This window comes from Typha latifolia, chromosome 5 (genome assembly GCF_019914945.1).
Source record: "Typha latifolia isolate L0001 chromosome 5, TyphaL0001v2, whole genome shotgun sequence".
NCBI lineage: Eukaryota > Viridiplantae > Streptophyta > Magnoliopsida > Poales > Typhaceae > Typha > Typha latifolia.
This window is the reverse complement of record NC_133090.1, coordinates 863,119-890,198: the sequence shown is the minus strand read 5'-3', so window position 1 is coordinate 890,198 and position 27,080 is coordinate 863,119. Positions and strand designations below refer to the sequence as shown.

General features: G+C 37.2%; 3 protein-coding genes across 4 annotated transcripts; 2 read left to right on the top strand and 1 right to left on the bottom strand.

The window, feature by feature from the left end:
- The first annotated feature begins 1,210 nt into the window (after window positions 1–1,210).
- Window positions 1,211–14,926, top strand: LOC140788743 (uncharacterized). The gene is made up of 13 exons (XM_073138152.1): window positions 1,211–1,582; window positions 3,071–4,226; window positions 4,638–4,856; window positions 4,965–5,191; window positions 6,783–6,857; window positions 7,723–7,794; window positions 8,555–8,654; window positions 8,771–8,841; window positions 8,990–9,104; window positions 9,661–9,729; window positions 12,615–12,945; window positions 13,635–13,752; window positions 13,866–14,926. Exons 1-13 carry the CDS (start codon window positions 1,451–1,453, stop codon window positions 14,637–14,639), a joined length of 3,459 nt encoding a protein of 1,152 aa, XP_072994253.1. The 5' UTR covers window positions 1,211–1,450; the 3' UTR covers window positions 14,640–14,926.
- A 1,408-nt stretch (window positions 14,927–16,334) lies between these two features.
- LOC140789001 (U-box domain-containing protein 44-like) lies at window positions 16,335–22,397 on the top strand. The gene is made up of 4 exons (XM_073138573.1): window positions 16,335–16,588; window positions 18,958–19,508; window positions 19,611–19,920; window positions 20,640–22,397. The coding sequence occupies exons 2-4, from the start codon at window positions 18,972–18,974 to the stop codon at window positions 22,202–22,204; spliced, it is 2,412 nt and encodes an 803-aa protein (XP_072994674.1). The 5' UTR covers window positions 16,335–16,588; window positions 18,958–18,971; the 3' UTR covers window positions 22,205–22,397.
- Window positions 22,398–22,636: 239 nt separating this feature from the next.
- LOC140789002 (uncharacterized) lies at window positions 22,637–26,108 on the bottom strand. Of its 2 annotated transcripts, XM_073138575.1 has the most exons (6): window positions 25,546–26,108; window positions 24,668–24,790; window positions 24,461–24,572; window positions 24,317–24,378; window positions 23,738–24,151; window positions 22,637–23,645 (listed from the first exon to the last, which is right to left on the bottom strand). In XM_073138575.1, exons 1-6 carry the CDS (start codon window positions 25,564–25,566, stop codon window positions 22,923–22,925), a joined length of 1,455 nt encoding a protein of 484 aa, XP_072994676.1. In that variant the 5' UTR covers window positions 25,567–26,108; the 3' UTR covers window positions 22,637–22,922. The 2 variants fall into 2 exon arrangements, with proteins under 2 accessions (XP_072994676.1, XP_072994675.1); XM_073138574.1 differs by lacking the exon at window positions 25,546–26,108 and having other exon boundaries at window positions 24,668–24,889.
- Window positions 26,109–27,080: the final 972 nt, after the last annotated feature.

Genomic DNA, 27,080 nt, shown 5'->3' with positions numbered 1-27,080 from the left:
ACTTTGTTGGACCAACACAACAGAAATCAGAAATTGGTCTTATAGGCTGGGCCAATTCATGTCTCTTGTATGGTGGAATTGTTCAACTATTCTGACTGGAATGTTTTACATTATATGTTTAGAACTTCACATTTTCCATCTCCCAAATTGTTTAATGTGCTCTTTTTTCCTCTCTTTTATGTTATTCTTTACCTTTTTTATTCTCCCAGACTTTTATTTTTCTTTTCATTTTTAGATATAGTAGATACTTATGACATTCTAATTAAACCATAAATAAGGTGATGGTTTTTTTGTTTTTGTTTTACATTTTCCAACGCAAGCGTGAATGTTATAGGCTAGACAATTTAATTATCCCTTCCAACTATATATATAAGTTGGATAACTAGATCGAAAGTGTCACAATAAGTGCAAATTATAAGTTTATGCTCCGATATAAAATCTACCAAATATCAATTCTAATATTCGTAAAAAAAATTGAATCCATGATTGGTAGGGTTTAGTTAAGCCTAACCACTGAGTCTATTTTTGGATGATAAGATTTTTGGATGATTTCACTTACCCTCAACTATAGTCTATTTTCACATACATCCATAATTTTTTTAGTATGCATAAACCTCTTTTAACTATTAAAAACTTCTCACCCAGTCAATGGAAAAGTGAAAAAATAAAATATATCTCTCACAAGGTATAAAAGGGTTAAACAATATATTTTTTAATTAAAATTAAATTATTTTTTATGCAGTATGAGTTTCTTTAACTAACTGAGTATTATCTCATCTAATGGAAGGAGAATTTTAAAAGTTTAAATACTTAGGGAATCTATGTGTACCAAAACATATTTGGAAGGTGCATATAGAATCTATGGAGGTATTTCTAAGTAGAGTTATCTCTAATATTTATTCAAAACATTATGAAATTATTATCCAATAAAGTTTATAATTTTTATCTAGACAGGGGCCCAAGTTTCCAACCCAGCATAACATGGCCCAACTCCCAACTATTATGTAAATTATTTTATTATTGATCTCGCACGTGCCTCCCTTTCTCTCTTATGCGTGTGCTGGCACTGACGTAATGTTCCACCAGCAACGGACTGCCCATCTCAACCGTCCAAGCCAGCTCACGCACTTATCCAGCCGTCCGATTCGTACCATCCCTTCCACCGCCTGACCCCGCGATCACCGTCCATTTTGGTGCCTTCCATGATCAAGGGCAATTCCGGAATTTTAATCTGCCCCAAAAATGGCTTAACTCCCATCCGATGAATTCCCCGATAACTCCACAAATTCACCGCGACGAGATACTCTTTTCCTCTCTCGAGATCTCTCTCTCTCGCTCTCTCGGTCTCCAATTCCATTAAGCGATGCTTCTTGCCTACCTCGCTCGAGATCCGATTGAGTAGAACCGTAGCCCTCGATCTCGTTCTTGGATCTGAGGGTTCTGGAGAGAGATGGCGGCGGGTATGGAGGCGTTCGAGGCGTACTTCAGGAAGGCGGATTTGGATCGCGACGGGAGGATTAGTGGGTCCGAGGCGGTGGCGTTCTTCAAGGGATCCAATTTGCCCCAGCAAGTCCTAGCTCAGGTTTCTCTTCTTGATCCCATCTGAAGGAGACGATCCGATAAATCTTGTTCTTTCTATTGTTCGATGCTTACCAGGGTTCGGTTATGTTCTTTATCTGGTAACTTAGCTTAACGATCTTGAAGGTAAGAAAGATCTAATGCCGGTATGTTGATTCTTGTTAGTTGTCGGCTGATGTGGACTAACTCCGAATAAAACAGGCCACTTCGGATTTTAGACCTCCTAATCCTTTGATCTGATATATGGACAACCTCCTCATCTAGGTTTAAGGTTTTCAAGATTCAAATTTTGATCGCTGTGGTGGTGATAGTGATTGATATGATCAATGCCCTTGAAAGGGTTGCAATTTTCATACTTTCGATACTTAGGAGTTTCCTTGATTTGCCACATTATTGATTTGATGGTTTTACAATTGAAATTTCCGGCGACTATTTTCTTAACTTTGTTTGTTAGATGAAGATGATGCAAAGAAATGAAGTCTTGAGCTCGGTTTGAGTTACTCTCAAATCAAGCTCGAATTTTGCTCACTTCAAGCCTATTCAAACCTGAGAAATCACGATTGAGCCAATTGGCCTCCTTTTTGTTGATTATTTGAGTCAGTCTTTTAATCAAAAAAATTGGGGTGGAGTAAAACCATATAATAGTATAATTCAAGTATGATCACTTGAGCCTCATGGAGATTTACACTATAGTGCCAAAAGAGGAGAGTTGACCTGATATCTCTCCTGCACATTCTTATCTTATGAACGTGGAAGTACGAGAGATTCTTTTTCATCCTCTTCCCTCTGGTAGCATCATTAATATTTCACCTTTTTCTAATTTTAATGGGCTTATTGTTCTATCTAAATGAAACTTTCTTTAAAAAGGAGCTAGAAATTGGTCTCTGGATGTCTTTCTGTGAAGCTTGAGAACACTTTGGGCCTTGTCCCTTCTTTTTCTTCCTCCCTTTTCATTCTGGGGCAGATTGCTCCATGTTTAAAGGTGCAGAGACTTGTAAGTTTGCATTGATGCCCCTCATTGTGGCATTTATATTTTCTGTTTAATCGTAGATCTCTCCTAGAGCTTTTCTTTGTTTCCTAAAGTTTTATTGGGATTTTTTTTTCCTGCTTGCTTTTTATAGAGATGAATTGTCAAAACTGAGTTTTCATGTTACATTCTTATTATTTTCTTCAATGCCATTCAAGTGATATTTGACATATTTTTACCTTCGCATTGAGTACAGATCTTCCAAGTTTATCCTTCATTTCAAAATAATGGTTTTACTTATGTACCTTCTCTTTTTGCTATGAAATAATGATATTTAGTTAACTCCTCAGAATACTCAGAATAAATCTAGGTGTTGCAGTCATTTTGCCTCATATCATTGTGCTCTTCTAGTAACTATTTTTTTCCTATTTCATGTATATGTATGCCTTTTTATTGACTGGATTTTGATTTAAGTTTTGTGTTTTCTTTTTCTTTGTCTCATAATCCCATTCTTGTAATGTGCAGGTATGGAATTTTGCTGATCATAAACGGACTGGTTACCTTGGGCGCGAAGAGTTCTATAATGCATTGAAGCTTGTCACAGTAGCACAAAGAGGGCATCAACTAACCCAAGATATTGTTAAGTCAGCCTTATTTGGCGAAGCTGCCGCTAAAATTCCTGCTCCACGAATATCTTACCTTCCTTCTCCTGCAACTTCGTTGAACACTGTTTCAATCCCCATAGCTTCTACTCAAGTAGGTGCAATTCCAGCTTCTGCTCCTCAAACTCAAGGCTTTAGGGGACAACAGGTAATTCCAGCTGCAGGATCGAATCAGCAGTTTGTTTCCACAGGCAGCCATCTCACTGGACCACCACAAGGCACACTGGCTGCTGCTTCACTTCCAACACAAGGTATTGGTCAAAAACCACCTTTGGGAGTTGGTGTGGCAGGTCAAAATCCTACGACCCTGACTACACCAAACCTATCAACTGATTGGTTTGGTGGTAGGAATTTAGTAGGAGGAACTTCACAAGTTTCTACTCAGAGTGTTGCTCCCCCAGCAAATCATGAGAATTTTGGTTTATCACATCTGGGTTCAGCCCATGGAGGACTTAACAAATCACAAGGATCATCTATCTCAGGATCCTCCATAGCAAATTCCATAGATATAGGTCTTCCATCTTCCCAACCAGCTGCAAAGGACTCAAAAGCATTGGTTGTATCTGGGAATGGTTTTTCACCCAAACCTACTTTTGAAGTGGGTCTGATTTCTGCAACTCCACAAGCGAAGAAAGATTCTTCTTCACTCTCATATGCTGCAAACAGTATACCGAATTCTGCTGCTGCTTCCTCTACTGTTGCTGCTTCTCAATATCCTGCCAAACCAAGGCAATTTGACCAGTTTCAGAGTCTACCATCGCTTCCTGCTGGTGGCAGTCAGTTGCAACAAAATCAGTCATTTAATGTCATACAAAGCACTTCAGTACCTGCTGTTACTAATATTCCAGTGGGACCTATTGTTTCCAATTCCACCCAGACCCAACGTCCATGGCCTAAAATCACTCAATCTGATATTCAGAAGTATACGGCTGTGTTCATTAAGGTAGACAAGGATAGAGATGGGAAAATCACAGGTGAAGAGGCACGCAATCTATTTCTGAGTTGGAAACTACCCAGAGGTACATGTTCTTGTGTTGCTAGAACATGCACTTTCTCCCAAACTTAATAGATTTTTCAAATGATATGCTATATTTCAATGATGTTTTCTATTATCTTGATATTGGTTCAAATCCATTCTATCTGCATGCTTTATCATATGGAATACTAATGTTGCTTCAGTTCTCTAGCATTATTATATTTACCATATTATTATCTTTTTCCATTTGATTAAGTGTTATTCATCTGATTGTCATTCTTTATCAATTTCTGTTGTGTTGTACTGGAACTTTCTCTTAGCACATCCCCTCCACATTATACATCTTGGATTTTGACTAGGGGGCGTGCTCATATGATTTAGATAAGAGTTCCTGTTCTGGCATTAGTTTTTATGACTTCTTGAAAATTGATGTCTTTCCTTTCTTGTTTCCTAGAGGTCTTAAGGCAAGTGTGGGAGTTATCTGATCAGGATAAGGACAGCATGCTTACACTCAGGGAGTTCTGCACTGCTGTATATTTAATGGAGAGATCACGAGAAGGGCATATTCTCCCTTCTGTTCTTCCAGATGGCATTTGGTCTGATGGGGTTTCCTTACCTTCTACTGGTCAATTTTCTGCTACTTATAGTGGTCCTGCTTGGCAGCAAAGTCCTGGTATATGACCATAATCTCCTTTCCCTCTAATATGTTTCGAACTTTTTTTTTTTTTAAAGATAGAAGCTTATTACATTTGTTCCTGTGTTCCTCAAATATTTCTTGAAGGATTATCACATCCGAGGATCCCAGGATCACGACCTCCAATAGCAAATACTTCAACAAAGTTACCTGTCCAAACTCCAATGCCTTCTGAGACCAATGATACAAAGCAGCCAGTACAGCAAAAATCAAAGATTCCTGTCTTGGAGAAGCATCTCGTTGATCAACTTAGCAAGGAAGAGCAGAGTTCTTTGAACTCAAAATTCCAGGAGGCGGTTGATGCTGAGAAAAAAGTACCTTTCTCGTTGTGTCTCCTTTTTTCTTTTTCAATTACAAATAAATATTTTTAGTGAACTTTTCATTTGCATTTTCCTTATATCATAAGCCTATTGAGCTTATGTCCATGTTTCCTTGATTTCTGTGAACTTTATTTTAGAGAGATACTAAAATATTCTTTTCTAGTTACCTCTCTAGATACCTTAAGTTATAGTGGTCATTAATATCTTTTATTATCTGAGAAACAATTCTAAAGTAATTTGAGATAGTGTTTTTTCTGTCTTGTTGAAATTTTCTTGTCTTAGAATCTTCTACTGCTTTATTCATGATTCCTTGTATCTGTAATATATATTGTCACCAAAGTGAAATGTGGATGTTGATAGTATTCTAATGTCTAATTTTTGTTCTCACACGGCATCTTAGCAAGGAAATATGCTGCTTTCTTTCATTGTGATATTAATGTTTTTTCTAATTCTTTCTTCACTGATTTTTTTTTTCTTCATTATTTGTGCATTTTATACCAGTCTTTAACAACATTTTTTGCTTATCACTTCTAATTGTTTTCTCTCTTCTTACGAATCCTCCTCTCTTCTGTCAGTTTGTCTGACTCATCTCTAGTGATTCATGCACACTGTTTGTTTGTTTGTCCATCTTTCTACTGCATTCTGACTTGATCTAGATGCATTTTGCACATTTTCTATAATCTGTTCAAAATTTTGAAAATTTAATAAAATTTGGCATTTAAAAGTATTAATACTCGTTAATAATTTTTATTTTTCTACATGATTGAAAAATAATCCAATTTTCTCAGCAATTACTATCTTTAGTTGATGGTTTAGTTTAGGCCACTGTCACGAAAGTTAAGGATCTGTGGCATATTTAGTTTCTCTCAGAATATTGGCAAATGAATCCCAGATTCTCATATGTTGTTTTCTTCTAATCCTTTTAGAGTCCTCTCTCTGCACTTTATTTTGTTTATGCAAATCTACTTGTTTAGTGTAACATAGAATTACATAGAAATTTGGGCCACCTAGTTTGAAAGTTGTCCCTTTATCCTTTCTAAGTATAGCGTGCCTTTTAGCATCTTATCCCAAATTGTTTGGAATTTCCTTTTCAGAATGAGGGGGTTTTGCCAAAGGGTGGCTGCCACTTCCTTTCTGCTCCTCGTATAACCTTGCTTCTGCAATTTCTTTCATACATTTTCTAAGGTGGCCTGACCTCAAGGATTCATCCTTCTTGTCATATCAGGATCGAGATCCATTCCCACACGTATCTCATCCTAGGTTCTTTTTAAGCAACAAAGCCTATTGACAGTTTGAATTTGTTTAGAAATGCTTAACATTCCTTACTTTGGAATGTGCTGAGTATGTGTATAAAAGATTTGATTCTAGATAAGAAATTATGCTGCTAATAATGATTCTTAATAAGTAATTTTTCTTGTCAGCTGTTCTAGGTTCTCAGTGAGAATAAGTTTGATGCTACTTTTGCTTATGAAAACCTTGTCATATCATGTGCTTTACCATGGAGAGCCGTGTTGGCTTAGAGTGCAATTTTTTTGCTATTGTTTGATAATGGGTCTGAAATGTTCTTTTTCTTTTCTGAATAAAGGTTCAAGAATTGGAGAAAGAAATTTTGGATTCTAAAGAGAAGACCGAGTATTATCGCACCAAGATGCAGGAGCTTGTAAGTGCTTTAGAACTGTTAATTTTACAAAATTACACTATGGAACTGCATGTATGATGTACCTTATTCAGAAAATTGGATTTGCATATCCATGTTTGTGACATGAAGAGGACTGAATAATCTTGAAGATTCTGCTTTCATCTTTAAGGCACATTTTCTTAAACATTTGTGGACATCTTGATGGTTTTGAGATTTTCTAGACCTTAACATGTATTTAGGTTGAAGAGGACTAGGTCTAGCATGTGGATGAAAAGATGTTCTGATCAGCTACACTGTCCCATCTGGTCATAACCTAAGAATGGTGTATAAAGTGTTGAAGTTGCCTGTTGCTACTCTTGCATAGTAGGCTACAAAATTGTTCTACCATGATTTGATGCTCATTTGAACTAGAATTTCCTTGGCAGAAGCAGGATAAGAGGGCTGTGCCAGGGAAACGAGTGCTTGTGCATTCATGATTTACTGTTCGGAATGTCGTAATTTCTTAATTGCTGCAGTTTCTATGATTGCCTAAGTTTGGTACATGTAAAATTATATTATCAAGCATTTCTTTTGGAGGTTGCTCTCATCGTTTTATGTTCTAGCTCAGTAGTTTCCGCCGCCCACTGAATTAGCCCTAGGATTTGATATAGAGCTTGGAAAAAACATACAGAACACCCACGTTTCATGACAGTGTTGTATTTTATACCATACCGGGCCCAGAATGCTTTTATCTTTCTTTAAAGTGTTAAATTGAAATTGACATTTGTTCTGAGTGTCATTTTAAGGTATTATATGGTTTTATTAAGGAAAAACAAGATTTTATTTAGTTATCTGGTTTTACATCTTATTGGACTGATATGCTTTATATGGTTCTTTTATCTTCTAGATCCTTTACAAAAGTCGGTGTGACAACAGGCTAAATGAAATCATGGAAAGGGTGTCCTCAGATAAACGTGAGGTACTATGCTCTCTTTATTTCCATCGCAAATAGATCATGCTAGCACATTAGTATTACGAATTGCTTTGAGATACCTCTTTGTGGTTTTTGAACCTAAATAAGACTCACTGTACTGAGGAGATTTGTGCTGTTAATGGCCAAATTTCATCTCTTTATTCTATTGGCAAATTGGACTGCATAGATTGTATAGTGCTGTCAATGATTAAATTTTCATTTTTTTAATGTTTTCTCTTTGTCAGCAGATTATATTAGAGGTGCTGAATTTTAGTTGAGTTAAGAAGAGAGATTTCAGCACTTGTATTTAGTGGTAGCGAAAACTGCTCAGAAGGGCTATGGCATTTGCAATTTGTAAAATGCTGTCATAGATATTTTTGAATAGTTGTCAATATGTAACATGTTGGAAAGGCTTTACTTTTTTAAGTTAGGTATTAAGATAAATATTGTAGTAATTTTCAGAACTTCTTAGGTTTTCCCTTTCTAATAGAAGGAAGAGAAACTGTTCAAAGCTTGTTTTTGTCGGTGGTATTATTCCTCAGATCAATACATTTTACCACCTCACACTAGCCTTGCAATTCCAAATATTGTTTTCTTTCATCATGCCACTACCAAATTGGGTGTGAGTTGTAATTCTGGTGGCTTAATAATGCTATAATTGATAATACATGCTTAAATAATTAAAACCTCTGAAATGAGTTGTTTCTGATATCTTATTTTTTAATTGTGTCATTGCACGTGGTTGTTTTCAAACTTTCATTTTCAGGTTCAATCGCTGGCAAAGAGGTATGAGGAGAAAAGCCAGCAACTTGGAGGCGTAGCGTCAAGATTAACTATTGAAGAGGCTACTTTTCGTGATATTCAGGTATGTTATGTGTTTTCAAGATAAAGAACTTGTGGAATAATAAATTAATTGTAAGCTATGAAAAATTGCTTTTTTGGATTCAGGTTCTAAATTAATTATTTCTTGATTTTTTTTTAGAGAGAAAGCTGGAACTTTATAGTGCTATAGCCAAGATGCAGAAAGTTGTGGGTTCGGATGATTCTCTTCAGGTAAACTTGCATTTCCTTGTTTTCTTTTTGTTTATCCTTTCTTTCTTTTGGAGCCACTAATCTTTGAGCAGTGTCTATCTGAGCCCACTTTGTTTGGAAAAGGTCTGGAGGATGATAGCTAATCTATTTCAGGTTTTATGCCTTACAGGATCGTGCTAATCAGATGCAATCTGATCTTGAGGAGCTTGTGAAATCTTTAAATGAACAATGCAAGCTATATGGATTACGGACTAAGCCAACTTCTTTAATTGAGCTTCCATTTGGTACATTTGATTATATGTGTTCTTTATTGAATATTTTTCAAGCTTCATTTAATTGTTTCATTTACTTATGGAAGAACAGAGGGTTCATTTCATTATCTTAAATTCCACTGAACAAATCAGAATTCTAATACATAGAAACACAGAGTCGATAATCTAGGAATGTGCTTCTAGAGAGTTGTTTGTCACACTGCACTTGATGAAGGTCTATTACTCATGAGTAATCAGTATAATGTTCATTCTTGTGACTGCAAAATAATGATTACTATCTGGTGAAAGGAAGAGATTCTTGCACATGTCAGTTAGTTCCTGAGCTTAATTATTTTAACTTTTGTGAAACCTTAGCATCTGTTAAAAATGAATGTGCAGCATCGAGAACTATTTATGCAGCAGTAGTTAGAAGATTCCTTCTCACTCATATATTGTTCTCTTCTTTTTAAAGAAATTTCTCCTATACGCCTCTGTTTTGCTTCCTTTATTTTTATCTTCTTCTTTCCGTTGTTATTTAAAGGATATCATATCTTTACATCTCCTCTCTTGTTTTCTTCAAATTTCATAGGTTGGCAGCTGGGCATACAAGAAGCAGCTGCTAATTGGGATGAAGATTGGGACAAATTTGGAGAGGATGGTATGTTTCATGAGTAAATCAGGCATTGGATATTCTATTTTTTAATAAGATGATTACTCGCCTAATTCGTGCCATTTGATGGTATTGTTTTTCATGAGGATTAGATTTCATTTATTTTTTTTATTTTAGGATGTATTTTTTATTTAAAATTATAATTATTCGTAGAGTGCCCTATTTTATTAAACTCTTAAAATCTAGGAGATTTGGTTGTTATTTTGCTTTGAGATAAATTTTATTAAGATTTGATTGATCGTTAAGTAAAATTAGTCCTAGTTTTGTTATTAGAAAAGATTTGGATATTTCTAGGGTGTGATTTGATGTAAATTCCTCATTTCTATAATAAATGAGTCCTAGTTTTGTTATTAGAAAAGATTTTGATATATCTAGGTTGTGATTCGATGTAAGTTCCTCATTTCTATAATATAAGGGTGATAGGAATTCCAAAAATGATGAGAAAAATTATGAAAAATTGAAAATTATCATTCTTGTGGAGGGTTCCACATCTATCTTCTCTTTCCCTCTTCTCCTTCCTCTTCTTCTCCTCCATCTTTTCTCTTGTGGTAGATTCCACGCTTGCTTTACCCCATCAATCTAGGTGATTTTTTACCCCACAGTTAGATAGGTTTGATCTTCTTTCCACCATGGTTTGGTGTGTTGTTTTCTGTTTTTTCTATCTATATCTACCCATGCTAATATGGAAAGGGTATTTAGGGGCAGAGAAAGAGATTCATGAAGGTCCTATCTTTTTTCATTAGTGGTGGGTCTAGGTACCTCTTTATCTTTTTCTATATTAGCATATTTTCTTATGCTGATGACACACCAATTTTATTGTGAAACCTCAATTAATTTGAATAGTTGAAACTGCAGTTCATATTTAAATACAGAGGAAATCTCTTATTTATTATTTCATCATAGATCTTTGAGAACCTGTGCATGCTATAAAATTTCTCACCAGCAGTCTAACTGATAGGCACACTTAGTATGCAAATCTGTCTTTTTTCTGGCCATCTATCAATTGATCTTAATCTTTTTGAAACAGTCTGGTAAGGCTTTCTGGACACTAGTATGTGCATAAAATCTGCTGCAATTACTCAGGCCTTGCATTGTCGATGATAATTTGTTCTCCTTGTTTATATCTTTCCCTTTAAATTATTCTTTATCCTCTTCCATTGCATTTCAATTTTTTGTACTGCAAACTGTTGGTTGAAAGAAGTCTACAAATCTCCTTTTAAGGGCAAAACTATAAGTCATTTGTGTTAGCTTAAAAACAGCTTGTAGTATGCCAAATTGCCAACGTCCCTTTTGCTAGATACATCACATTATTGTTTGGAAAATTATTATCATTTGGCATGACTGTCATGGGTGGCAATCATGTCAAGTTACACCTGTGTTGGGTTGAATGCACAATATTTACTCTCTCATGCCAACCTAAACAAAACATGTTCAATAAGGTTTTGAGTTTTTGAACATGAACATGACATGTTAATTGTATGGGTTACATGACTGATCTGTTTAACCCACATAACTCGTTTACTATGCATATAACCATGTTGTATCTAAATATGTTTATTGGACACAGTCCAAACATAATCCAAGCACGACTCAAGCACAACATGAATTCAACTCATTTAACTTATGTGCTGAATCAGGATAAGTGGGTTGATCATAGATGGTTTGACTAGCTTATGACACAACCCCGATTATGCTAAATCCGAACCTGTCTAAAATTCTCGGGTTTGAATTGGGTTAATGTGTAGGGTCGAGATTCCCACCCTCAAATATAGGGGTTTTAGAGGAGACTACCGTGCGGTCTTGATTTGCATATTGGTATCCGTTTCAGTCCAAAAGCTTAATCCTATAAGTTATAGACTGAATGGTGCATACCTACACTTTGACATCTTTGATTTTTATTTCATTTTTCTTTACTTCTCAGTCATATCAAACAATTGATCTCTTATTAGTAATGATCTGCGAAGATCTAAGTTTAGTGGCACACCCCTTGTTGACCTAGTCTGTGGGAACGGGGAAGAAGATGGCAAAGGAGTGAAACTTTGCCTCATCATTGTTAATGCGGCCTGAAAAAGGGAAGGAAAGGAGCAGGCAAGGGAGGGAGATCTGGAACCCGCTTCTTTTGCAATTAAATGGTGTGGAAGAGAGAATAGAAAGAGAAGGGAAAATACATGTGTTCTTTCACATCTCATCTGCAGCAGAAAGGGAGCTAGGGAGGGCTCGTCACTCTTCTATGGTACGTTTTCTCTTGCAATGTTGGAGGTGGAGTGGTGGAGGGCATGACATATGGTGCAAAAGGTGGTGTTTCTTAGTATAATGATTCAAAGGAATTTCTCATGCTAACGTGAGATATGCTGGGTGGGACACAGTGATATGCACAAAAAATTAATGATGCAATGTGTAATATCACAGACTATTCATAACTTGGCATGCTTTCACCATTTCATAGCATTTTTTTTCTGAGGTGAAATAGGGTAGTCAATTTTTCCCTTTGTATCTTCATTTGCTATGAGATTGTGCTATTAATTTCTTTGGGTGTCATGTACCATAGGCAACATTTCTTCCAATCAAATACGTGTTCTTACTAACATTAAAGTCCAATATTATAGGTTTATTTTGATTGGAATTTATTCTAATATTATAGGATACTTTTTTCTAATTGTTGGAGTTATCTTACTCATTGGCTGCTTGTTTCTTTTGTGGGGTAATGGTTTTATAATTTTAGAGGTCATTGTTACCTTGTTTTTAAAGATATACCGTGTAGTATTAGGTGATTTTACTTATTATTTGTTTGTTGGAGAGTATATCCTATTTCAAATCATTAAAAGATTATCTTTTTCATAATCATTAATGTTTTGCCCTGCTTCCTCTTTCAGGATTTACCGTTATAAAGGAGCTTACTGTTGAAGTGGAAAATGTTGCTCCCACTGTGAAAGAGAGACCTCCAACAGCTGAGAGTGAGAAAATGACTAGTAATGATGTACCTGTAGTTGCGGCGGCCTCCAACATAGACAGTAAGGACGAGAAGCCGTCTTCTGCTGAGAAGATTCCTGAGAGTGACACAGCCCGTTCTGATCGTAAAGACGAGTTAGAAAAAAGTCCCCCTGGTAGTCCTGTAAGAAGTGCTCTGGAACATCCTTCTGATGATTTTCAATCAGCACAATCTGAAATTCATGACACATCGCCCAGGGTTAGTGAAAGTACAAGGTACTTGTTTATTAGCTTGTCCTACCGTGCTGCTAACCAAGTTAAGGCCAATAGATGCTCATAAGTTATTTGTATCTATGAGGTTTTTCTAAATGGCAAATAAAGTCATTTCTTATGAATTCTTCTCTGAGTTCCAATGCTGACTCATTAAATGTGTAAGTCCCTGAAATGGAGTTTTCAATTATTTTATTTGTTAACTCACCGTCTACTCGAAAAGCTTACTGACAGAGAACATTGTTTTTTTTAATACATACCAGAAATCTTAGATGAAGAAAACATTTGCTGATTATAACATTTGGACTTCCTAGGCACAGGATAAAAAACTGAATTATCTGAGATTTTGGATTGCTATTTCTTTTTTCAGCTTGAAATCATATATTTGCATCACAGGGGCCAGTTTTGAATTTTTGTACAAGCTCTCTAAATTTTGTTGACTTAATGCAATCAATTACTGATGTTTGTGGCCTCTATTTATGATGGCACTAGTAGCACTGGACAAATTGCCTTTCCAAGTGCCCAACTGTCATGTGCAGTGGTACATTACACCTGTTGCAGCTTGATCACCTGTCACATTCATATATTTAGAAACTAAGAAATATATAAAATTGTTGCATGCTAAACCTATATCTCTATTGGATAATGTCATTTTCTTGGATATGGATAACCTTATCTCCCTGCTAATGTTGCAGTGATCATGGTGCTGTTGAATCCTCTATTTCTGTGGATAAGTATGCTGATGAACACTTGTGGGGTCCGACATTTGATCATGGTGATGATACTGACTCTGTATGGAGCATTAATACAAAGGTAAATTGCACTAGTATATTGTCTAGCATTCCATATTTTCGCACTGGTCTATCTACAGTTTAACTGTATAGTTTTTTTTTCTTCATTTGCTCACTTTGAAATATCTTACTCAGGAAGCTGATAATGGGAAGAGCAGACATAATTTTTACTTTGGGTCTGAAGACCTATTTCCAATTAGGACAGACTCCCCAACTGCAGCTAGCGTTTATGGGAAGGAGCAGAAACCATTCTTTGATTCGGTTCCAAGTACACCGATGTACAACTTTGGGAAGGAGCAGAATTCATTCTTCGATTCTGTTCCAAGTACACCGATGTACAACTCTGGGAAGGAGCAGAATTCATTCTTCGATTCTGTTCCGAGTACACCAATGTTCAACTCTGGGAAGGAGCAGAATTCATTCTTCGATTCTGTACCAAGTACACCGATGTATAACTCTGGGAAGGAGCAGAAATCATTTTTTGATTCTGTCCCAAGTACATCGATGCTCAACTCTGGCTTCTCGCCGAGGTTTAGTGATGGGGCAGAGGACAACTCCTTTGACAACTTTTCTCAGTTTGATTCTTTTAGTTTGCACGACAACAATTTTTCTACAGAACGCGAGAGCTTCACAAAGTTTGATTCATTTCGTAGCACCACCGACTACAGTATGGGCGACAGTTTTGCTAGATTTGATTCTTTTGCTAGCGGGAGAGGTGAGAGCTTTGCAAGGACTGATTCTATTCCTAGTGGGAAAAGTGAAAACCTTGCCAGATTTGATTCAATTCGTAGCAACAGTGATTACAGCAAAGGGTTCTTTGATGATGCTGATCCTTTTGGCACTGAACCTTTCAAGTCTTCAGAAAGTCATAGCCCCAGAAAGGGAACCTATAATTGGAGTGCATTTTGACCAGTATAAAATTGTTGGGAGGATGATGTGTCCCATTGTGCAACCTATACATTCGGGAGCAAGATATTTGGGTTTCCGTTCTTTGAATAGGGAAAGACGGTATGTGTTATGAACTACGATTTTTCTTTTTCTTTTTCTCTTTTGTATTCAGGCTTGCCTTTGTTGAATTCGTCCTTCGGTGATGAGAGAGTAGAAAAAAGGATGACATTTCTTTCCTTGTATTTTTCACTCCAGATGATTCATGTACATTCTTTATATCATATAATTTGTATTATGTGGTTGTATAAGGTTTGAGGAAGAGACCATGCTGCGTTATTTGATCGCATTACCCCTACAAACTCTGGATCATTATAATATACTGGCTTTTGTCATAGAATATCCCATCTGACTGTGCCACATGCGATCCTATTTTTTTACATTGAATTCCTTTCAACTTGCACTCTCCTGTTATCCCCTCGGATTATTTTACCATGTTTTCATTTATGTACTTACTGCATATCACCATCTACATCTTACTCTTATTGCTTTCAAATTGCTCTGCAATTTTAATGATTTGTTCAGATGTCATTGCAAGTAAAGAGTAATGCATGTCACTCATTTATGAGTAGATAGGTAGCCAGGCTAAAATGCCTGCAAATAAACTGAGCTACACATAAATGGATTCATTCCTTTACAAGTGGCATACTCGTATCCTGTGTGGAGGTGTCCCCAACCATAGATAACTGAGTGACATACTTAGTCAAGGGCTTATATTGTAAAAGGTTTTTTTTTTTTTTTAGTTCGAATTTTAAAGACATTAGTTTAATTGGGATAACCATTACATCTCTAACTTATATATATATATATAAAGAAAGAGTGGCATACATTTGTGGGTGGGGCCGCCTCCATTCATGATTCAAATATCTGCTACTTTTGACATATATAGCTTGATTTCCTAATGCAATGATATAAGTACAACTACTCCATTGCCACGTGGTATTGAGGCAAGGGAGATGGGTAGGACCCAACACTTGTACTTATATATGTGAATATATATATATATATATATGTATGTATGTATATTATGAAACAACTATATGATGGTTCGGTGACAGTTTGCCCTTTGCCTAGAAGGATCCGAGCTGTTCCTTGGCTGTATAACCAAGAGATACAACCTGGAACTACGATAAATTGCTAGTTATTCTTGCAATTAGACTTTTAACCAAAGTTTATAATCATCTTTATCCGGTGCAAATAAGGATAAAGTATATACGTTTGTTGCACACCTAAGTAACACTATCCATCCATCCATCCCATTTCCCTATTTGTTCTTATTAGGGATTAGTCCACAAGAAGTACCAACTAGGAAATGAAAAGGGGAAAGTACAGAAGTTTCCTAATTATTTTCGAAATTATTATTGTGTAAGCGTTACAAAGTAAATGGCTGTTCTTAAAAATAATTTTATAAATCATTTGTATGAGGAGATATAATAAAGTAATATAAATAGCTGATTAAAAGAGTAATTTTATAAACTGTTTTTGTATGGAGCGATTTATATTTTGGAAAGGTAGTGGATCGGTAAAAAAAAAAAAAGAAATCGAAACTAATGGACCTCTTTCTTTTCTGGAATTTAGAATCCGAATTTATTTTTCTTAAAAAAAAAAATGGAATCAGAATCCGCTTACTTTTCTCGCGGTCGCCAACTTCGACCTGTCCAGCGGCAGGAATTTCCTGCGGCTTCTTCGTTTTTTTATTTTATTTTTAATCTCTCTTTCTTTCTCTCTCTCTCTCTCTTCCACGACTACTGTTCTCCTTCTCCGAGGAGAAGTCAACTGTCAACCCTCCCCTTTCTTAACCAAGAATTCGAATCCCTCTTCTCGTCTCCTTCAAAACCGCCGGCGATTCCCCCGCCGGAAACAGGATTCCACGGGAGATCTGAAGAGGGAGGGAGGGAGGGAGGAGGAAAAAGGTACATCTCTATATTGCTTTCTTCTTGCTCCTCTTCTTTGTTCTTCTAGTTTCCGTTGCATTCTCCACCGAGATGGAAGTCCTCATCGGCTTGCCGATGTTTGCTTGTGGGGTTGACTACTGGCCGAGATCATAAAAGAGCCGCCTTGGCAGCCAACAGCATGTAGGTGACTGTCGGGAATCGCAAATTTAGACTGTGGCGAGGATTAGGTCGATTAAGGATATCTCAAGCTTTTTAAGCTTATAGGAATAGAAAAATAGCAAGTATTAAACTATTCGATGGGTATTTGGGCAACTAATTCCAATTTTAAAATTATAAACTTTGAATGAATCATAGAGATTAATGATAGGAAATATCTATCTAATGATTTCCAACAAGAGCTGTGTAAAATGGTGGTCCTCTTCATGGTAATGCAATCTTGTTGAAGTATTTTTTTTTTCTCCCATTTTTCTTTGGTTTGTTCATTGAACCAAGTTGCCCTGTTTTCTTATTCTTTTAACTTTAGCTCATTGCTTTGATTGAATGATGTCTTTGGAATTAGCTTATAGAGTTGCAGAAGTGGAAACAATAGCTTTTCAGTGAAAATGAAATTCTGTTTGGAGCTTGGTTTGGCTCAAGTTAAATTGCTTTACATGACAGCTATATTGAGCATGTCAATGAACCTATATGCTATATGTTAATTAGAACATACATAACTAATTTTCTTCTAGCTTATTGATTTTTTCTTGGAAGTGTGACACAGCTAATGTTACCAAAGTGCCATGACATTAATGACAGAATACCAATTTCTTACGGCATTCTTTGCCTAGATATGCCAAACCACCTTAATTTCCTAGTTCATGCACTGGCGGCCTTACTAGACAATAAGATTAGTATGTACTCAAGTACTTTCTATACATATAGAACTGATATTAAGAAGGAGGCTGTTATGGGAGTAAGAAGTAGGAGATGGGATCAGCAGTTGAGGTAGAGACATGAAGATTTCAAACTTATTGATACAAATCCAACAATGATGCTAAGGTCTGGACATGAAACTTTTCCTTTTTTCGCATGCATACTTGGAGGCACCTTTTTCTGTCTACTAATTAAAGATAGAAATCTAAGATAAAATGCTCTGGAGTGCTTAAACTCTTGCAAGAAGAGCTTGATTCTCTTTCATTGCTTGTAAACTTCTTCATTTATGCTGTTTGAACCATGGATGGCCGAGTTGTGCCGACCGGCACGCTTGCCGTGTCAAGCCGTGCCAGGCTGGCACGGCTGTGTGCCGTTCGGCACAGCCCCGTGCCAGTCATTGTGCCATATAGAGCCATTTTAAAAAAAATATCTATTTTCATCAGTCATTATCAAATCAACTGATCAATTGATCATTTAAAAGGCTTAGATAAAATTAATGATAATGAGACTAGAAATGATAATGATAATGATAATGATGGTGATGGTGATAATGATAATAACGAAACTTAGTTTAGCGGCAATGATAATAGAGATGAGGCATACGTCCCTGTTATACAACCTTCTCAGAGAGGTATTCTTTTTACAGGGGATCTGAGCTTATAGTTAGCAAGACATTAGAAGAGGTGCATCCACAGGATGATATGAGTTCATCATAATTACCATCATATCAATTACACCCACCAGAGCTAGAATACCATTATTATACTCTATATCTACTATCTACATATGCTTATGGTGTGTCTGTGCCTGTGTCGGTGTCGTTCATTCCCGTGCATGTTCAATATTCATATCATATCATATCAAAGGAGAATTAGAAAATTTCTATTTGTATGAATACTATGTGAAATGTTACAACGAGCAATACTATTAGTGAATGAGTTTTAAAAAATATTGGCAGTATTTAATGCAACATTCTTGTGTTATTCTTATGCCGACAAAGAAAGTATTTGATTCTCTTCGTCATTTTATGTTCAGCTAGATATTAATTTTCATTATTAAACTATTATCGATTAATATTATATGTTCAATTATATTATGAAGTGTTCAATCATTAATATTAGTTTTAATGAATGTCTTCAATCATAGTATGTGTTGAATAATATTTATATTTAACTATTACTTTATCTTTAATAAATATGTCATTTACAAAAATAATCTAAAGATAAAATATTATAGTATATGTTTTAAACTTTTAATATATATATTTAAACTAAAAACTAAAAATTGACATATCGAAGACCGAAAAACATCTTTAAATATCTTAAAAAGTTTATTAAACATATTTTAAATACGTGCCAGTGGCACATCCCCTATGTGCCACTGGCACGGCGGAATAAGTTCCTTACTTGCATGTCCTTGTTCAAAAATCATGTGTGGTACAATGTTATATTCAGAAATTTTATTTGATGTTGTAGGTTTTGAAGAAGATATGGCGGAGTATCTGGAAGGAGAGTCAGAATATGGAGACCAATCTAGTGAGGGCTATCATGAGAAAGTATTTGAGGCATTTGTTTGCCCCCTTACAAAGCAGATTATGCAAGATCCTGTAACCATAGAAACTGGCCATACCTTTGAGCGGGAAGCAATTTTAAAGTGGTTTAGAGAATGCAAAGACAATGGAAGGAAGACCACATGCCCATTAACACTGAAAGAGCTTCATAGAACTGATCTGAACCCTAGTATTGCTCTAAAGAAGGCCATTGAAGAATGGAGACGAAGAAATGAAGCTGTAGAACTTGATAAAGCCCGTTTATCTCTGACTCTGTTAAGCTCAGAACAAGATGCTTTGCGAGCTCTAGGGTACATTTTGCATATTTGCCAAAAAAGCAACACAAACAAGCAAGTTGTATGTAATGTAGGGTTGATACCACTGATTGCTGACATGATGAAGAGCAACAGTAGAAGAGTTTGTTCTAAAGCACTGGAAGTCCTTCGAGTAGTAGCTCAGGAAAATGATCAAAATAAGGTTGTGCAAAGGTTTGCAGGGACTTCCTTTCAAGTTTATCAGTAATAATGGAATTTTTCATTTTTTTTCTTCTTCCTTAGTTTTTTTTTATTGTTATTGTAGGAAGCTATGGCTGCAGGAGACACCATTCGCACAATCATAAAGCTCTTGTCGCCTGAGCATTTCCAAGAGAGAGAATTAGCTGTGTCTCTGTTATTTGAGCTTTCAAAATCTGATTTTGTGTGTGAAAGAATTGGTGGAATCTATGGAGCAATTCTTATATTGGTAGGAATGGCAAGTAGTAAATCAGAGAACTTATTAGTCGTTGAGAAAGCTGAAAATACACTTAAAAATTTGGAGAGGTGTGAGAAAACCATTAAACAAATGGCTGACAATGGTCGACTGCAGCCCCTTCTTACGAAGCTTCTTGAAGGTATCTCCTGCCTCTTACCTCTTTATCCTCCATTATGTTCACCATGTCCTAATTAAATTTCTGATACTTGGGCAAAGTTGATGCTAGTTCTTTTATTTTTCTCTCTTGATCTTTTTCTTCACTTTTCTTCAGGGTCCGTTTTACTTCTACATGAGTTTGGTGAAAGCGTATGTAGAAGTTTATAGACATTGGTTCTACATCTATTATCTGATTTCATTGCTTATCATATTAGTCCGGGATCCTGCGAGACATCCTTCTCTTTGTTTCTTATTGATGTAGGCCAGGTGGAGGTTAACATCATACTTATTTTAAAGGCAAAGGAACAACCTGAGGACTTGTTTGGATGATGAACAATTTGATGACATCCATGTTAGGGGAAAGAACCAACTCATGTGCTAGTCAAAATTCAAATGAAATAGTTGTAGGAATATTTAGCTGCTAATTGAACAGAAAGTTACTCTGTACGTTACTAAGTACTAACAACTCACATTAGTGCAAGATCATTTAATTTGTGGTTTTCCATATTATTGACTTAAGTTCTACACCAAATTCTCTTTTAGTGTATGGAACACTATGACTATGAGCTTACAATGCACAGAATGCAGCATGGCTGGTTACTTTGTAGGGATTTTATAGATATCTTATCTTACATATTCTATTAGCATCAATAATTTTGTCTATCAGGATCTCACATTCAGATACATCACAAATTTGAACAGGTTCACCTGAAATGCAGCTGTCAATGGCTGAATACATTGGTGAACTTGTCTTGACCAATGAACTGAAGGTCCTTGTGGCCCAAACAGTGGGATCTACATTGGTTTCTGTCATGAAAGCTGGAAACTTGCAGGCAAGGGAAGCTAGTCTGAAAGCATTGAACCAGATATCATCGAGTGAGGCAAGTGCCAAAACATTAATCGAAGCAGGTATTCTGCCTCCTCTCATCAAAGACCTTTTCAGTGTCGGCATCAACCACCTTCCGATGAGGTTGAAGGAGATATCTGCAACTATTCTAGCCAATCTTGTGGCTTCTGGTGCCAAGATTGAGGCCATTCCACTAGATGATGATAAGCATACCCTTGTCTGTGAATACGTCGTTCACAACCTACTCCAACTCATTAGCAACACGGGTCCTGCAATTGAATGCAAGCTTCTTGAAGTCCTTGTTGGACTAACCAGTTCTTCAACGACAGTCCAGAACGTTGTTTCGGCCATTACGAGCTCTGGTGCCATTATTAGTTTGATTCAGTTCATTGAAGCTCAGCACAGGGACATCTGTGTGGTTTCCATGAAGCTCTTGCATAACATCTCGCCATACATGGGTCATGAGCTAGCAGATGCTCTCCGAGGCAGTCCCGGTCAGCTTGGCAGCTTACTTAAGGTCATCTCAGAGAATAATGGGATCAAAGAAGAACAAGCAGCTGCAGTAGGGATCTTGGCTGATCTTCCTGAGAGGGACTCGGGCCTCACCAGGTTATTGTTTGAACGAGGTGCTTTTGAAGTTGTTTCTTCGAAATTGGTCAGTATCCAGCAAGGTGAAACTCGCAATAACCGCCATGTCACCCCTTTTCTTGAAGGGCTCGTGAAAGTTCTTTCAAGGATCACTTATGCTTTACAAGAACCAGAATATATTGCCCTTGCGCACGAATACAACCTCGCCGCACGTTTCACTGATCTGCTTCATATGAATGCACATGATAAGGTATTAATAGTTTCTGCTACAGCATTGGAGAATCTCTCACAGGAATCCATACGACTTACCAGGGTTCCAGAGCCCCCACCTACATTCTGTCTATCATTATGCTTGAGTAAGCCGCGGCCCGTTACTGGTCTGTGCCACATCCATGGTGGGTTCTGTTCGGTGAAGGACACCTTCTGCCTCTTGCAAGGTAGAGCCGTCGAGAATTTGATCGCGTGCTTGGACCATACGAATGAGAAGGTTGTGGAGGCTGCTTTGGCAGCTCTTTCTACCTTGTTGAATGATGGAGTGGACATCATGGGAGGTGTGTTTGTGTTAGATGAGAAGCTAGGGATACAACCAATTCTTGATATTTTGGTTGAGAAGAGGTCCGAGACCCTTCAGAGAAGAGCAGTTTGGGTGGTTGAGAGGATTTTAAGGAAAGAAGACATAGCTAGATTTGCTTCAGGGGACCCAACTGTGGCTTCTGCCCTGGTTGATGCTTATCGCCATGGGGATTATAGAACACGTCAGATTGCTGAGCGAGCATTGAAGCATGTAGATAGGTTACCAAATTTCTCCAGTATAATTCAGATCAAGGGTTGATTCTTGTACAAGACGGCTGAGGTGTGTGTTTTGGTTTCGTAAGAAATGTATATCTGCATTTCCTTTCTGTATATCTGCATTTCCTTTCTCCTGTTATTTATTTTCTTTTCTCTTTTCTCTTTTCTTCTTTTCTCCAATCCGGATTTAGAGATTATTCATGTCATTAGAAATAATATCCTTTAGTTTGCGTAAATGATTTGTTTACAATGTTATATTGCCACAAGCAATAAAAGCTGAAGCTTATGCAAATGATTGAAGAAAATTCGATGATTCTTTCATTAGGTTACATAAACAAAACAACATACTCTCAATAAAATATCATTCCTCTGGTGAAGTAACAAGTGAAGTGGTTTGGCATTAATTTTATGGCCTAAGTTGCATCTACAGAAGTCAAATATCATCCACCAAGACTTGTCTATACAGCAAACAATCTGATCATAAAGAGCATAGTAAGCACTATAACATAGTATTCAGTAATGCACAAAAATACAAGTGATACAGTCAGAAAGTGCTAATTTTCAGGAATTACATGTCTCACGCGAATATCTTTTGTACATACAAGAAGCAGAGATTTAAATGCTACAAAATCTCTCAGCCAAAGCACAGTGGTTGCACCTAGCTTCAGCTGCAATAGAAGTCTTTAATACTCTAGAAAGAGGCAAAATAAACGAGAGCACTTGATGCCCATGTAAACATCTTACTAGTTTGTTAAATCGTCTCAGGATTGCTGTTGCTTTTCAGTTGTGCATCTTTTGTAGGGCACAAAACCCCTGGCTTGCCGTCCTAGGTTGGCCTTCACACTCACGAAAGCTGAGTTCTTGCTTCGCTTTAGCATAGAGGGTGGTACTGATTGCTCTTGATGTACTGTACTATGCGAGTTAACAACATCGCAATTTTTGTCATTTGTTGCTGCTTCTTTACCTTTGGAGTCTGAGTTTGAACCAGTCGAAGAACCATCTTTTGTGGCATCATACTCATCACTGGCGTCCATGTCTGTGTGTGATGAATAAATTCCTGAGCTTATGCATTGTGAATTGATGAATGATGGTAGATTTCCATTGAACACCCACCACCAAGGAAAAGGAGTGATTGTAGCTTCCACAGAATTGCTAGGCTGGGAAGGCAAACCATCAAATGTAAGAGGAGATCCAACTTGCCATGGAACCCAAGCGCTTTGCATCGCACCGGCTGAAGAGACTCTGTCAGCAAGGGCTTGCAATTGCAAAGTTGCTTGGGTAGGCAGTTGCAAATCCATCTCCTGGCTAAATTGTGGTATGCCAGGATCAGCAGCAGCTGATTGAGTGCTAACAGTTGAGGAGCATATGTTTGTAGGATTACTTATAACAACGGTCTTTCCGAAAAGCTTCAAACTTGTCGCTTGGGCATCTAATTGTGAAGTTTTCGCAGAAAGAATCTGTTGTTTAGTAGCGCAATCTAATTCCTGGACATGGGATAATTAATCCAAATATTAGAGAAATGGTCATGCTTTTCTCAGGTATATAAACAGAAGGCAGAGAACTAAAGAGACAGTACCTCGGATTTATCTTGCATGATTAAGTGAGTGGATGTAGAGGGAGGTAGTGAAGATATATTTTCGTCGTCATTGGATGTTGTGCTTGAGTGGCATCTGTTATCCTTTTCGCCCACTGAGGTAACAATCAGATCTCTACCATCTGATGACATAGGTGATGTACATATATTAGGCTGATTTGGTAGTGATGATGCAAATGCATCCGATCCAACAGCAGACAATACTGAAACTGGCGATCCACTATCTTGCTCAGAGAATGATGAAGTTGGTAAAGAAGGCAACTGCGGTTGCTCAGTTACTGGGATTCCCTTGCCAAATGGATTAGTGTACTTGCGAGGGTATGGGTGCATGGCTTTCCTCTTTGGACGAGGAGGGGGAATTTCAATGGCCTTCTTTGAGCCTGGCTTATGATCAACCTACACAACAGGACATAACAATGTTAAAATGAATGGATGAAAATTGTAACAAGATATTGCAAGTACTCTTCATCATGAATGATCAACTTACTTTACAGATCAAGTATGATCACCCATGAACACAACAATGACACACAAATAGTTACTGGAAGAAGGACAGTACACCTTTGAGAAAAACTTTTGAGCATGGCTTCGAATCTGAACCGCTGTCTTGGTTCCTATGTGCTCTGCATGTAATCACCGACTCAGAAGAAGAAACAAATTTGAAAGACAGCATGACATACATTAAAAAGGACGACGGCTGATTACCTTGTATCTGACGCCAAGCACGGCCATATAACTTCAGTGCCTCCAAAAACTTTTCGTGCTCCTCTTCTGTCCACTTCTCCCGCTGTTTTGATATTGTGTAAGGTTTCCTAACCTACTCAGCCAAGGGGAGATATTTATTATAGAAGCTGACAATTTGAAGATGGACAAATCAATTCCACAAGGCAAATTGATAAAAAGGGGAGCTACCTTGATGTCAAATTCATCCATGTCTTTTGATTGCATGCCCTTTAAAGACAAAGATACTATATCAACACATCTTCCTTTCTCAGGGATGCTGATTGGGCTCAGATTAGGTCTGCCTCGATTTTCCTGAAGACAAACAACACAATTTATGAGTCCACGACCTTCCTTTGAAACAAAGACATGTAACTTACTTACTTCCAAACTGTTCATCCACCCTGATATCTCAATGTTACAAAACAATACCAATCTACCATTATGAAACTTTGCCTTGCATAATCTAGCTTGATGATCTTATGAATACTTGTCCAACAAAGATCATTTGTACTAACGCTGCAAGCACGGCTACTCTAAAAAATAATTAAGACCTTGATACTTTCCAGTCAAATTTAAGATTTACTCTCTCTTCTGAGGATTCAACTCGAAACAGAATTTTAATGGAATATAGATGGACTGACTGTTCCGGATTATATCAGTTGAAATATTTATTTCTACATGCTATTAATCTAACAAACAAATTCCAATCAGAACAAAAGTACAAAAAGAAATCTCAAATGTGCAAGCCTTTCAACAATTAATTCAATAATAATAAAAAGATTTTCACGCAAGCGTCTTTTTTTTAATACCTCTCACGCAATCTTGAGTGGCCAAAAAAGAAATTCTCACCATAAACAGATAACAATCTTGATAGCCATCTTCTAACAAAATCAACTATTTCATCTTATGGCCTCCTAACAAATCTCACAAAAAGTGGACTTATGATTAATAGTACATGACCGGAAGGTGAATTTATTAAGCATGCAAATAAAAAGTTTTAAACTTTATCCGTAATAACTACAACAAAAACTAAGTTTTTTTTTAAAAAAAAGATCTAAAAAGTTTACCTGGAACACCGTTGCCGCCATAGATCTTTAACTCTCACGCTTCAAAGAGATCTCACCACAGTTCAAAAACTTAACGCCTTCACTTCAAACATGGATCTCAACACGACACCAAATCAACAGCCAAGGGAGCAGAAGCAAGAAGGTCTCAAAGCTTGGATCTTCGATCTTGGAGACGAGATCGACAGCAAAGGAACCAAAAAGGGAACAAATCACCCCCCAAAAAAAGATCGCCTTTTTCTTTCCGAAAAGATCAAGAGGAGATCAACGAAAGGGATTCCTAGCCTTGCGCTTAAAGGAGAGATCTTTATCTGGATTTGAGGAATAGGAGAAGGAAGCGGAGGGGCTGCTAAGAGAGAAGGAGAAAATTTTTTTTTTTTCCTGAAGAGAGAAGGAATTGGAGGAGAAGAGGAAGGGAAGGGAGTAGAAGAAGGAGGGGCAGGGGACGCCACGTCAGCTGGGGCTTTTGGGCCCCTCCGCTTTTGGATACCTGGGGCTGACACGTGGCGCGCTTTTTCTTCAGGCTGACCGCTCCTTTACCCTTTTGGCTCCATTTCTTCCTGCCCTTTTGGCTCCTTTGGCGGTGGATAAAGAACAAAGCTCCGGATAATTATGCTATTAAACAAGACACTTTTATCCTAAAATGACATTATTACCCTTATTTAAAGAGAATAAAAAGAAATTTATCCCGACTGTTTGATGTACTGAATAGGAAATATCCATTGGAAATTTTTTTTCTTTTTATAGGAGCTTCAAAGCAAATCCTTAACCACTAATTTTTTATTCCTATATATTATAAAGGGCAAAAATGGAAAGAAAAAGTTCAGAAGCAGTGCCAGCCACTAAAATTTGGAGCGGTTGTGAGCAAAACCGCTCCAAGTGTGGATAAGTACCAGCACTAATAAACAAATTTGTGGACTTCATTGAAAGGGCAAGGTTGGAATTTTAAAAAATAAAAATATCTCAGAAAAAAATTAAAAATATCTAGAGCCTCTAAAAAATAAATAAGGACAGGCTGTGAGGAGGAATCCTGGCCACAAGGTGAGGATGGGGACGAGAAGGGTGAACTTTTACCTTGCACTTTTAGCCACGTCATAGCAAGTGGAAGCCACGTGTCATATCACCATATGCTAAGAAGAAGTCGAAAAGAAAATTTATATATTAATATCTCAAAAGCGTATGGGTCGGGCCTCTCTCCACTAGATGTTTAAAATAACTAAAATTGAGAAAAAATCGTAGCCACAAGTTCGAGTTTTATTATTATTATTTTATCCCACCTATCTCGTGAAGGCGTGATGCTTCCAGATGGTCCAAAGCGTTGGAGATCGGGGAGCCGTCGGATGTGAATTGGAGGGGTGGATTTTACGTCGGCGGTGGTGGGTAGTGATTGAGGTGCTGGTTTTCTAGGAAGATGCCAGATTGGTATCAGGGTCAGTGCCAGTGGAGTGGATCCGATGCATCTGTGGGCTGCAGGAATGGGAGGATCGGCAACGATCATCCACTGCCAAGTGGCTTGTTTCCTGCCTGCTGGTTCTGGG